The 12,749-nt window shown below is 50.8% G+C and overlaps 6 protein-coding genes across 6 annotated transcripts, besides 2 other annotated features; 2 read left to right on the forward strand and 4 right to left on the reverse strand.

The window, feature by feature from the left end:
* Positions 1-141: 141 nt before the first annotated feature.
* On the reverse strand, positions 142-388 carry ACLA_044060 (uncharacterized protein; the record flags this gene model as incomplete). Its single annotated transcript, XM_001275111.1, has 2 exons — positions 142-272; positions 331-388. 2 exons carry the CDS (start codon positions 386-388, stop codon positions 142-144), a joined length of 189 nt encoding a protein of 62 aa, XP_001275112.1.
* A 422-nt stretch (positions 389-810) lies between these two features.
* ACLA_044070 (uncharacterized protein) lies at positions 811-1,764 on the reverse strand (the record flags this gene model as incomplete). The annotated part of the gene is made up of 2 exons (XM_001275112.1): positions 811-1,248; positions 1,384-1,764. 2 exons carry the CDS (start codon positions 1,762-1,764, stop codon positions 811-813), a joined length of 819 nt encoding a protein of 272 aa, XP_001275113.1.
* Positions 1,094-1,120: a microsatellite.
* Positions 1,765-4,374: 2,610 nt separating the features above from the next.
* On the forward strand, positions 4,375-5,486 carry ACLA_044080 (glycosyltransferase family 8 protein; the record flags this gene model as incomplete). Its single annotated transcript, XM_001275113.1, has 3 exons — positions 4,375-4,420; positions 4,496-4,931; positions 4,994-5,486. The coding sequence occupies 3 exons, from the start codon at positions 4,375-4,377 to the stop codon at positions 5,484-5,486; spliced, it is 975 nt and encodes a 324-aa protein (XP_001275114.1).
* Positions 5,487-5,609: 123 nt separating this feature from the next.
* On the reverse strand, positions 5,610-7,177 carry ACLA_044090 (uncharacterized protein; the record flags this gene model as incomplete). The annotated part of the gene is made up of 2 exons (XM_001275114.1): positions 5,610-7,004; positions 7,118-7,177. 2 exons carry the CDS (start codon positions 7,175-7,177, stop codon positions 5,610-5,612), a joined length of 1,455 nt encoding a protein of 484 aa, XP_001275115.1.
* Positions 7,178-8,009: 832 nt separating this feature from the next.
* Positions 8,010-8,044: a microsatellite.
* Positions 8,045-9,543: 1,499 nt separating this feature from the next.
* Positions 9,544-9,967, forward strand: ACLA_044100 (uncharacterized protein; the record flags this gene model as incomplete). Its single annotated transcript, XM_001275115.1, has 2 exons — positions 9,544-9,749; positions 9,820-9,967. The coding sequence occupies 2 exons, from the start codon at positions 9,544-9,546 to the stop codon at positions 9,965-9,967; spliced, it is 354 nt and encodes a 117-aa protein (XP_001275116.1).
* Positions 9,968-11,830: 1,863 nt separating this feature from the next.
* On the reverse strand, positions 11,831-12,377 carry ACLA_044110 (uncharacterized protein; the record flags this gene model as incomplete). The annotated part of the gene is made up of 2 exons (XM_001275116.1): positions 11,831-12,236; positions 12,367-12,377. 2 exons carry the CDS (start codon positions 12,375-12,377, stop codon positions 11,831-11,833), a joined length of 417 nt encoding a protein of 138 aa, XP_001275117.1.
* Positions 12,378-12,749: the final 372 nt, after the last annotated feature.

The following is a 12,749-nucleotide window of genomic DNA, read 5'->3' on the forward strand; positions in this document are numbered from 1 at the left end:
TAAACATGCAGTATAAGTGGGGTTGGTCCCTTCTTGGCCGATTGCGCAATCGCTAGGTAGTCTCTCCCATTCGCATTTGGTGATTTGGATTGGGTTATTGGCAGCACAATCTCCACATCTTGGTTGATTGATCTTGGGTATTTAAGCACAGTAGAAGTTCACATAGCAGTCTGGCTGTCCGTTCACCAGTTCGCACTGGTCGATTATGGGGATGAAGTCTTTGTTTGGGCAGTTGGCCTGGCATGTCTTTGCGCTTCCGCAGGGGGCGTCATCTATTGTAGTATGAGTATGGCAACCAATAAAAGCGGAATACCCAGAGAATTGGCTTACATTGGGCCAAGGCCACGGCTGTGAGGCCAAGAAGCGAGAGGATATAGCTGAATTGCATGGTGTCTATACAGTTAGATAAAGATCTTGGTTCTTGAGAAGAAGGCTCTTACTGGAAGATTGACTGCTCAGGATATTGTTCTGATATGCGAATCTGATGCTTGCCGAAGCCCTGAACCGGGGACATATTTATATTCCAGAGTCGAGAGTCAATAGTCCACGATATTTGGCATTCGGTAATTGCAAATGTAAGGGGCGCATCCTTTATTGGCCTTTATTGGCCTCAGATTGAGGCAAATTTGGCGGCGATCAACTCAATATCACCGGAGATCCCCAGCTTTGCTTTTTTTTTTTTTTTTTTTCCAGTCGTGATCTGCGCTGCTGTAGGGTCGATGCACTGCTGAAGAAGGAGAAATGCTACCAAACGCGATTCAATCACGTTCCTCATCACAGGACGCCTGTAATTTGGGATGAACCCAAAGGCTATAGTCTCAAGTAACCCAATATTCCGGCCAGTATTACTATAAATCTGGTGTTCAGACTGGTTGAATGGGAGCTCGCGGCGGAGTCTCCTGCTTGGCTATGAGGATTTGGCGCTGCAAGAGCAGTCGCAACACCAGTAAATCTTGTCGTCGATGTTGTCCTGGATGATGACGTTGATTCTGATGCATCGCTGGAAGATGACGAGGAGGTAGTGATCTCACTGGAATCTGTCGATGTCGAGCGTCTGCCGCTCTTCGTCTCTGTGATAGTGTAAGATTCTCTAGATGTGGATGTCGATGTGGATGTCGATGAGGAGCCTGATTCGGTCTCAGGTGAATATGTCCTTGTCGTACGCTCCGTCGTGGTCTCATGATCATCATCGTCGTCGTCGCTGTCCGTGCCACCGTAGCCTCCACGACACGTCCGGCCCCATCGGCACTGAAATCGTCAATAAACCTCCCGACCTTCTCACCTATTGGAGCTACTTACACAACCGCCTTGAGTACACTTGTAACCATACTCGCACTGCGATCATTAGATTTTGAACATCGGCCCAGTCCTCGGCAAACATACATAGTATCCATTACCACAGCATTCCGACTGCATAGGCACACACCCCGTGTCACATTGCTTCTCGGTGTACATTGCGCAGCAATACGTTGGTCCCTTTGACGGCTTCTTATCGTTATAACACAGCTCCCCGGCGCCACAGCAGCTTCCATCCGAGCAGCAAGAGTACAGGCAGCATTGGCCGGCACGACAAAGATGAGCGCCTCCTGTGCAGCTCAGGTATCGTGGGACCAGATCATTCTCGAATGCTTGTGAGACTGACTCGTTGCCTGAAGGTGAGAAGCGGGCGGTCAGGAAGGGTTTGAGGGTATCGCGCTCGAGACTGGTCGCTGAGGTGTTTAGGATGATGACCGAAGCCAGGGCGAGGAAAGAAATTCGCGCCATAATGTTTTTGGATTTGCATTTGTTGGAACATTGGGACCGAGTAGAGTGGTTGTTTATATAGCCGGGACCCTGGATACTGCTTGTGGAAGGGAGGTGGGACGTCGTATTTGCGGGTGCCAGCCAGGCTAAAGCGAGTCTAATCTCTTGGATAACTTGGTGGCAGACAGGCCATTGGATAAACGACTGGAAATCTTCCCGCGACTGAGTCAGGCTGGTCTAAACCTCGTATTTGTGGCCCATAGCACTAGAAGTAGATTGGTGTGGTTGAAGTCTATCTACGCTTTGAGCCCTTGACTGCCTATAGAACGGAATATGCGCTGGGAATTGGGAGATATCTATCTCTTACCATCACCCTTCTAATCCTCCCTATTTGAATAGATATGGATATAATATATATCACTAGATAGATAGGATCTAGGGCTACTCACCTATATAAAAATTATATCTATTTCCTATCACCTATTAACTCTACGGTTCTACCTAGAATCCTAGATCAGCTTCTATAGAAGACTCCCAGGCTCATAGCTTATAATAATAGTATAGTATATAGTAAGTTATATGATTAGAGGTTAAATACTACTCTAAGTTTAACTCAATGAGAGCTAGATCTAGATACTATCATACTAGTTTTCTTTATAGGTAGTAAGAGCTAACTATCCTAACTAGTACTTGTATAAGTACTTCCTGAAGTTTGTTCCTCTGTTGTTATAATTTATAAAGCTTTTAGATTTCTAAAAGCTATAATTTCTACTATAGATACTCCCGTATAGGAGTACTCCTAGGCGTTGGCTTGCTGTCTCGGTGTCCCCCCTGTCATGAGCTGCGCATGGTCAGACGCGGGCCAGAGTGCCTAAACTAAGATACGGACTTGTGCACCGCTTGAAACGATTCCTTGAAGATGCTCTGACTGAAGCGATGTGTTGGAAGTCGTTCCGCCACAGCAGGTCTGGATTGCAGAAAGCAAGTTGGCGTCATCCTTGGAATCGACGAGACGCGTGAACGTCGAGAGCCCTATAAGCCTTCTTGAAGCCGTACCTGATGCGGGTTCAGTCACTGTCTTACGGGCACAAATGGAGGAACTCGCCCCTCTGCCACCTTGCGCACTGCCTCGTTGATAACGCTCACTGCAATGCCCAGCCTCGCAGCCTCCCAGCACGGCCCGCTTCTTTGTTGGCTTTGACCCCTCAGCCGGCGTCCACTTAGATGTGCTCCGCAATGTGGGTTTCATAAGCCCGTTGGTGCTTCATCGCATTCCTATCTATCATGTTGTGTTGACACTTCTCTTTCCTCGAAACTCGACACCTTTCGCGCTTTGGTCTTATCCACGTTCATCTCCCGCGAGCACGCCTACCCGTAAGCCACGATGGCCCACGATGCTAAGTCCCCAACACTCTGAGCTCGAAAGCGCAAACGGTGCACCGATCGCGATAACATCGAGCGTGGACGAAATCCATCTGCTGACAGGCAAGAAGTTATCCGTCGCATTCGCAGCAATGCTACTGGCCCTGTTGCGTACGTTCACTAAACCTGATCTTCGAGCGCGCGACTGAACAATGTAGTAATCGCGCTGGACCAGACTATTCTACCAACCGCTGTGCCGCGCATCGCGTCAGACTTCAACGGGGTAAGTTATGCAGGACAGGCTGACGATCGTGGACTTACAACGCTCGGTAGTTCTCCCAATAAGGCAGGGTCTCCTCCTCGTTCGTCCACTGTTGGAATGTCTCTTTAATGAATTTTGTACTCCATGAGATGGACCAAAGTTAGATCGGTAATGTGTTGGTATATAGTTGGAAATGTAAAGTAAGTTTGATCAGGGAGATCTACCTACATCCTTCTGGAGCTGCTTGTATGCAAATTGATGAGTTGCCACCAGAGACACCCAAATATAGGGAAGGGAAGTTGCCAGATTTGATGAACTCAGCCCTTGTGTAACAAGGAGTCAGTCATTCATTCTTTGTTCTTTGAAATATTGTTGCTCCTTAACATTTCAGTGATCTTCCTTTTCTATATCTCCCCAGTGGAACAGATTGGAGTTTATGGTTTCAGGTCTGGTTTTATTATCTGATTGGTTGTAATTATTTCTTGTGACTTGCACTTCAGCATCTAGCACCTGTACTTATCAGGGCTGAGGTTCCAGGCTGTCATGTTGGATCTTTTGAATAGAGGGAGCGTATATATCTTGATCATCCAGAGAACCGTGAAGGGCTGCAGAGTCACTCGTCACGTATATAGTATTGCCTGAGGCAGCGGATGGGAGTAGAAAGAGCTAGAAATGCATGCCTGAGGCCTGAGGCCAAGACAGTGCAGATTGTTGGTAATGCAAACAGCACAAAGAGTGCAAACAGGCTGCGATTCCCCTGATCGATGATCTTCTCATCTGATATGGCGTTATCTCTCTGCAATCTGACTGGTCAATCAATCGGCGATGACGATCGGATCGCAGTAGCCCCCTTATCTCCAGGTTTTTCCGCTCCGATCCCTGGCCCAATTTATTGAACCCCCCCCCCCCCCAGTGCTCGGTGTAAGCAAAGGTAGTGGTACATTCCCCAGTTCTCGCGAGAGTCGCCCTGAAATTCTGTCTCTCACCTCTACGGTCACTCTGTGATCATGCACAGCAAGCACAGCACCACCCGTGCGACTGACGCCACAAAAGGTACCCCGCTGTCTCCATGATTCATGAGCCGGAATGCTGGATGGGCGCATTGGCACGCTGCTAATTCCCAGGTAGTGTGGGCTACTCTGATCACAAATACGAATTATCTTCCTGGTCTCTTCACGCTTGAGTACTCGCTTCGCAAGACGGGGTCGAGATACCCGCTCATCGTTTTGTACACTGACTCTTTTCCGGACGAGGGCCATGCTGCTCTCGAGGCCCGGGGGCTGCTGAAGCAGCGCGTTCCGCATTTGCTCCCGTCGTTACCGAAAGAGTATACCAATGACCCCCGCTTCTACGATACGTGGACGAAACTCGCTGCCTTCTCGCTGGTCGAGTATGAGCGTGTGGTGCTGCTCGATGGAGATATGCTGGTATTGCAGAATATGGACGAGTTGATGGATGTTGAACTGGATGCGCCAGAGCTGGGAGGGACGGGGAACAGAGTGTTTGCCGCCAGCCACGCCTGCGTGTGCAACCCGCTCAAGAAACCACACTATCCCAAGGACTGGTATAGCATTTGGGACCCCGCGTCAAGGGAGTCCACCGCATGCTGACCGAGCTGGACCGCAGGATCCCAGCGAACTGCGCATTCACAACGCAGCATTCCACCCCGGACGCGGCGCAAACATCGGGCGCACCCTCGGATACCGGGCTCGGCCTCTGCAACTCGGGTATCCTCGTCATCAACCCGTCTAGCGGCGTCTACGACAAAATCATCGACCAGCTGAATACCCCCGCCACGCTGAGCTACACCTTCCCCGACCAGGACCTTCTCTCCGATATCTTCCGTGGCCGCTGGCTCGCCATCCCGTACGTATACAACGCGCTCAAAACACTGCGGCGAAAGGGCGTCCACGATGCAATCTGGCGAGACGAGAAGGTCAAGAATGTCCACTACATCCTGAGTCCGAAGCCGTGGGACGAAATCGATAAGGCGGCCGAGGGGCAAGGAATGACCAAGCCGCGGAAAGCCAGCCTGGACCCCATGCACGAGTGGTGGTGGCGGTTCACGGAGGAGAGGCTGGCGAATGAGAACGAGCGCGGCCTGGCTGATCAATTTTGAATACCCGAGATACCCCATTTCTTTCGGACTCAATAAGACTTGAGAATTTCATTACATAGATATATAGCATAGACTTGAGTGGTGTGCTATGCGCCGTACTTCTTGGCCCCTTGGCATACCCATCTAACACGCCTGGATTTCCTGCCACAAGGCCACCCCTTCGTCGACGCACAGATTCTCCATCCACACCACCGACTTTAGAATTCGTCTCATTTGTTCCCACGACACAATGCCGAGCATGGCGACCAGCCAACGCAGCTTGCCCGCATACCACGCCCGCTGCGGCGTGCCCGTGGCGGCCATACCGCCCAACACCAGGACCCAAACCAGCACCTCCGGCATGCCAATCCAGTCTTGATAGCACTCTTCGACCGAACCCAGCTCGCCCCGTAGTGACTCCGCTAATCGGGGATAGGGCCGCGCCATCAACGGCGTAGGGAACACAACGAGCAGACTGAATGCTGTCACTGCTAGTCTGAACGGCTCGTTGACCCGTCGGCGGGGCGGGTCGTGGGTTGCAGGAAGCGACAGAGCGCGGTGGTGGATGATGTTCCGCGAGCCGAGGAGATACGCCATATCTAACCCTTTGAGGTGGCCCTGCGCATACTCTTGCAGCAGAACAATGTATCGGCGCAATGTATCGAAAACCAACGCAGCAGCGGGGTTGAATGAAGCCTGCACTGCCGCGAAGAGATGATCACTCCCTGTGTCTAGCACAGGGGAGAAGCGGTCCAGGAAGCGCGTGATTTCGTTCGGGTCCAACGAGGTCTTGACTGGCCAGTGCGGCTTCGCGAGATTCCTGCTCGCAGTCACCAGATCGAACCTAGCGCCGCTGTTAGTAGCCGTTGCGGAAAGGTTCCCCTGGGAAGTGGCATACGTTGATAACCCCTCCGCCAGCCCGAGCATCTCCAGCTTATCCAGTCCTCCTCGTGCCTCGACTAGGTATCTTAGTCCGTGGATGTGTGCCTCCATCACTTCAACGCGCTGTAGTGGCATCGGCCATTGTAGGTGCGACGTGGGTAAGGGGGTACCTGAACTTGTATCCGGGGGCCATGCCAGCACAAAGGCGTCGAGGATGATCTGGTCTGTAGCGTCCTCTGGGCGGCATGTATGGAGGAACTCTTTCAGCGAGAGGATGGCGTTTCGTTCGATCAGGAGGGTCTCGTAGTCTTCTGTTGTTGAAGGGGGGTGGGTGGGTTCGTTGGCGGGTTGCGGATGTTCTTGGTCTGAGGTGAGGCTGGTGGGGAATGAAGGAGGGGAGATATGCGCGGAGTGAATCCAGTTTTCGACTAACGAGGTGTTCATGTGAGTTTCTTGGAAGGATGTGGGGGGTAATCTATCGGCAGGCGCTGGGGGCTTCGGTGTTTCTCTCTGAAGGTGTGGCGGAAACAGACTATCACGACAGTGTGTTGAGGGGTCGAGGTCCACCACGCTGGACGGAGACAGTTGCGAATAGTCGCTGTCGTTTAGGTCGTGGTGTGTTGGAGTCGCAGGAGTCGATACGGATGATGTCAGGGTCTGTGGCCAGTATAGCGAGGTCGGCAAGGTATAGAAGCACGATACACCTATCCTACTTGGCTTAGTTGGGTGGATTCAAGGGACTGCTGGTGCAGGCTGCAATGTCTCCCTACCGTGTACATCGTGCGCAGCTCGGGTACTCCCGACTGCAGAATCGCTTCCCAGCCCTGCATCTCTTGCAGGATTTCCGGGAGTTAGTGGATTGATATGGGTACCCAGGACGATGCTGGCTGTCACTATGCAGACCCCCCATCAGTGCATGAAGAAAAAGGAGAACATCGACGGACATACCCGCCCTCATCCGACTCCGACAATCCATGCTCCATACGGTAAACCGGGAAATCATATTGGCAGTGCTGCTGGCCTCTACAACCCTTTAGCCAACCATGACCGACACCGGGGAACCTCGACTCACCGCACGCATCTCGAGCAAGCTGGCATCCTTCGATCACATTTCCGCTTCTTCGTCCGACACGAGAAACAGGCGGTTAGTGCCTGTTGGCGTACTGCGAGTGTCTCCGCCATACCGTCCCACGTCGCGAATATGTATATTATGGCGGAGGTATGTGCGGACGCCTGTCCCATTTATAGCCCCTGGGGGAAATATGATGCTATTCCTGTCACAGGCACGTGGCTGAATTTGGATCCATCTGTCGGGCACCGCTCTGCAGATGAAAGTATTCAGCAGCCTACAATCTGGACGACATCATGAACCCCGACGAGGTCCCCTTCATCGGCATGCGCGCCAGTGCATCATTCTTCCAAATACTCAATGTGCAATCATGGCTCTTTAGGATATACCTCACTCCACCCCATCCCGTCCCTAGGGAGGGAAAATAGAAACAGGGTTGCTAAGCTCGATTAGGTAAAAGGTCCCCCCACCCAGCCGATGTGCAGGGTAGTCAGTGAAGAATGCCCATAGTCCCGTCGTGCGGTGAAACCCGTGGGTCATCTTAGTGACGGACTTTCAGCCGGTCTACGCCCTGCATTTCCGAGGAGATCAATGGGAAGGGGGAGAGGCATGGGGAGGGGGAAGGGGATTGTATGACAGTCACGGCCCATTGGGACCAATACCGGTCTAAGCTCCTCGCTTATTTGCGTTAATCTTTGTATACAATGGCATCAGAGGCGTGGCCGTGAGCTCCGCAGATGGTCCCCGGTTTCAATGGGCGAGTCTAGTGGGAATGAATCCCTTGACTCGGGACGACCTCATATGAAGGCTATTGCCTAATGAAGTAGTAGTCTGATAAGATTCTAGAAAGGCCAGAATGCGCCGCTGGCGTTGCTCCTTAGATCGGGATTTGGAGACCTTGTTGGTACTTTCCATTGTGGCTGGATTTAGTGTAGAAGAAGTCCGCACGCTTGTCCGCTTGTGCATATATGAAAGGCTCCACCGCTGCGGTGGAATTATTGGGTTGGTCCAGTTAAAGTCCGCTTTGCTGACGGGGTGACAGGCTAATGGGGCTATTGGAGCACGGAGATACGAAATCCCCCATCACAAGTCTATCAGATCGTGGATGGATTTTGCTTTATCAGATGGATCGTTATGGGATCTTTGCGGACGAGTTCCGGAGTCAACCACGGATTCAGGTGATGCTGCTGGCGAGCTTGCAAATGCCCGATTTGAGCTGGATGCTTACAAAGATACAGAGTCATCCTTTGGTCCTGGATCAGCAGAGACACGGTGTATGACATGATGTAGGCTGTCATCATAGCACATGGAGGGCTGAGACTTGACTCTGGCGACGACAATCTTCACATCTTCAGCCCTACGAGAAAGGATGACATCGCTCACGATTGACTGGCCTGCACTTTTTATGCAAACACCGGTCTGTCTCTATTGGCCGTATCGTATCTCAAATCGTACCTTTTTTTGCCCACTGGTCGCTCCACTAGAAGAGGCTTATGCATGCAGGGGAACTCGGCTAAGTCATTGCTTGAGCCCAGTGGGCAATTCTTGCCCCAGTCTCCGTGCTTCGATCCTGTGGGTGTGACCAGTATCCTGTCTTGAGTCAAGGATGCTACTCTTTTAGGTTTTTTAACGAAGCCTGTCAGAAATTAGCTGTTGACAGCCCATCCCATATCATTCGGTACCATGCTCTCCCGACGCTAAGCCTTAGCTCTCGATGCTCTAATCCATGGACACTGCACAGATTGGCCATGTTTTGAGCACATTCGAGCCTCCAGGAGCACTAATGCTGTGAAGAACAGCCCGATCTCGAAGCGAAGTCACCTTACCGCAAGCTAAGCGAAACCCAGCACATCAAACGGCTTCAGCTGAAGAAACACTCCGGACATCATACGGGTTAGGTCTTCGCGGCTGAGCGTCTAGGCTGTCAGATTATCCGGATGGTAGCATTCATCCTTTGCAAAGATGGGAGGCGCATGTGCAAGTGACGTATCTCGAAGATAGCCTCACTCGCCCCGGACTTAAGCCAGGAACAAGGATATAAATACGGCCTGCCCTCCGCAGTTTCGCATACCCAGTCATCCACATCTTTCAACCCACATCCACCAGACCATCCACCCCCGAAGCAAAATGAAGTTCCCCGTTCTCCTCACTGCCGCCGCCTTTGTTGGCCAAGCCGCTGCTTTCTGGGGCCAGATGGACACCTCTGACTGGCTTGGAAACGAAGGCGGTTCGTACAAATACGTCTACCTGAAGGACTACAACACCGGCTCCACGTATCGCGCCTACGTCCACGGCGGATGGGACGCTTGTGCCTCTAACCACTGCACGGTCCAGTGAGTGCCCGTCCCACAGTGTCTTTGCGCCAGGACAATCAGTACCTGATCTTATCTTCACTTCGTACAGGTTCACGGAGACAAGCAAGGGCACCTACACCTTCAATGCTCAGCTTTGGAGAACTAGCAATGGCTGCCATAACATCGACTTCGAGGGCGCGCTTGATGCTCATCATGGATACTGCTGTGGTGCCTTGCCTTGTGATCTTGCGGCGTAGAGCCCTGGATTTACAGGTACGCGATTCACTAGGCAATCTGGGGAGACTTGAAGCTCATTTTCAAGTCAGAGTCGGGTACGAGATCTTGTTAGGCAAGATCGGAATGGATTTGGCGCGCAGTGCGAGAGATTGATGACGTTGGTTCTTGGGGGGAGACGCGGGATGGGGAGACGTCGGGCAGGTATTCACGTTTATTATGAGGATATGTATCCGGCCGGAGGTCTACGAGATGAATGCTACTCTGCTAGATGAAGTGCTCCTGGGTAGACTGTAGCGTAGTAGCAGGTATCCATCACTGGAATTCTGTTCCCTCTCAACATACTACATCAAGGAGTATCGACTTCTGGGACACGCGGTCTATCTTATTACAATGGTCAAGCTTCTTCGATAGGAGCATCCCTCAATATGATCCTGGAAGAAACCCTCATGCGAGCCACCTCGTTCTTAGAAGACGCTGGGTTTTTTATGACCGCGCTCTAACTTTTGTCGTGGATCTCCCTGTGTTCGGTGTATGTGTTTCCGTCATTGAATGGCAGCTCAATTGCTGGTTTAGCCTCGGCGTCTGTCTTTGGAACGCTCGAGTTTTGTTCTGGTGCCGTAAAGAGGAGGATAGCGTCCCCGTCAGGATCGAATTTGTGTTAGGTTGGTTTCATTTGGAGAATCGATGATCGTATCAATGGAGGGGATGACGTGTTGTGAGGAGCTTGTGCTTTGGGAGAGTATTGGCTTGGTGAGATGGATACGCGTAGTAGTCTATGTTATGCTTTGATATTAGTATTGAATCCAGGTGGAGAAGATTTCTCACTATAAGAATTCTTTTCAGACTCCCCTAGATACGTACAGAGGGTGGACCGTAGGGGCAAAAGAGAACTTGGGTGCTGAGTTACTGTAAAGTGTGTTAGGTTTGAGGTCCAAGTAAGGATGAACTGGAAAACGAGAGCAAGGCGCGAGCAGAAGGAGATCTGACGGATGCATCAGCTGTTGAGATGTATAGGCCCCTTTGGATAGAATATTCTCACGTCCTCGAATAAGGCGAAACATGCGTTTCAAACAGAGTAATAGTAAGGAGAGGCTTTTCCATGGAATAGCCATCAAACACATGCTGGGTTAATGTGCAGTAGATCTTTACAACTGCCTACATCTTCATATGTGTATTTCTTGTCAAATAGATAATTATTGCTACTCCTCAAAGTCCTTCAGCTCCAGTCCTCTATCAAATGCACTCAAATCTTTTGCACTTTCCATTAAGCAGAGGACTTACACTGCAACTATGCAAGGTTCTGTGGCGATTGCTATGACAGGGCGAGCCCACCCCTTGTACGGTAGGCCGCAAGAGGTCTTCTGTCTTACTGAGGATATGTTGTAGTGCGATGAGGCTAATATCAGGAACTGATGCAGCAGGAAGAGGTGGCAGCTGCCCGCCGGCGTAGAATTGTTTCACCAGCTGACCCAGGCGGAGCATCTCTGCTCTCCATCTCGAAGTTCGCACATAACCTTGTCGACAGAGTCCAACGTAGTAGTTATACCGCGTTGGCGCCGTTGCTCAATTTCCTCTGTGCACACGTCAGCGCAACAAGTTATATCCGCGAGTTTAGTGAGTACGTACCAAGTATCCGTCGCGGAATTGGTAAACCTGCAGCTTGAATTCTCTCTTTACTTCCCATTGTAGCAGTATTTGTGGCCTTCTTGAAAGAATCAGACTGACAGAATACCCAAGAAATGAAGATCCAAGAGACAATCTGGCCGTCAAATGGACCACACAGTTTCCCACGCAACTTCTTAGTCCGAAGGCTGGACAACCAATCTACAACCTCGTGGCATTTGATCTAGAACTGCCATTTCCACTAATATTCGAAAGGAGACTTATCGGGGCACTTGTCGACTGCGGCTGTGGATGATATTCATCAGGATCAGGATAGCCACGGCATCCCAGCAATACATTTGCACTTGAGCACAGCCTCCAGCCGCGAGATTCTGGGCCTCCTTCCAGGGACCGTTGAACATTCTTCGGAAAACAGGAGATACCAGAGTACGATGCTTTGAGGAGAGCCGGACTCTTCTTGGTTCATTCTTGGACTCCGTGTCTTGTGGCTCATTCGCTGAACCGGGGGCTGGCGACTCATAAGTATTTCTTGGTGTACTACTGTCTCCACTTGGTGATGTCGAGGCTCCAGTCTTTGTGTGTTCATGTTCAGCATCGGGGGCGCGTTCTGCGATTGTAAAGACGAGAATGACGTTGCCATCAGGATCGAGCTCGTGATATACAAAGCTATATGAGTATGTTGATTCTGTTTCTGTGGTCCCATTTCACAGACAGCGGCAACTTGCGAAGAACTGAATCTAATGAGCCTAGAAACCATGGAGATGTGAGAGATTAGCCAGAAGTCCAGAGCGCACACTGGTATGGCATTATAGGTATAGCTCTACCAGTCATCTTAAGACAGTACAATCAGAGGGTTGGAAAAACAATGTTACATAAAGACTCAAGAGACAGGGTCTTTGTTTTACTATTTAGCAAACTTTTATCATAAAGTGCCTGTCGCAAGTCTCAAACTGCCATCCATCGAGTTGACCGTCTCATGTACAGGAGTTTACAGATGGTTAGAAAGCTTGTTGTCTGCACTGCAGATTTGACATTGAAGAAGAAACCCCATGGCAGAGACCTATTCATGGCATGGGAAAGTACAAAGTACTGCATAAACAATGCACCAGAGTTGGTCCACATTAATTAAGCCTTCCCCTTCAAGTCTCCACGAAGAAAATATCAAAGTCCCACAAGTCA

The sequence above is a fragment of the Aspergillus clavatus genome, genomic scaffold (genome assembly GCF_000002715.2).
Source record: "Aspergillus clavatus NRRL 1 1099423829792 genomic scaffold, whole genome shotgun sequence".
Taxonomy (NCBI): domain Eukaryota; kingdom Fungi; phylum Ascomycota; class Eurotiomycetes; order Eurotiales; family Aspergillaceae; genus Aspergillus; species Aspergillus clavatus.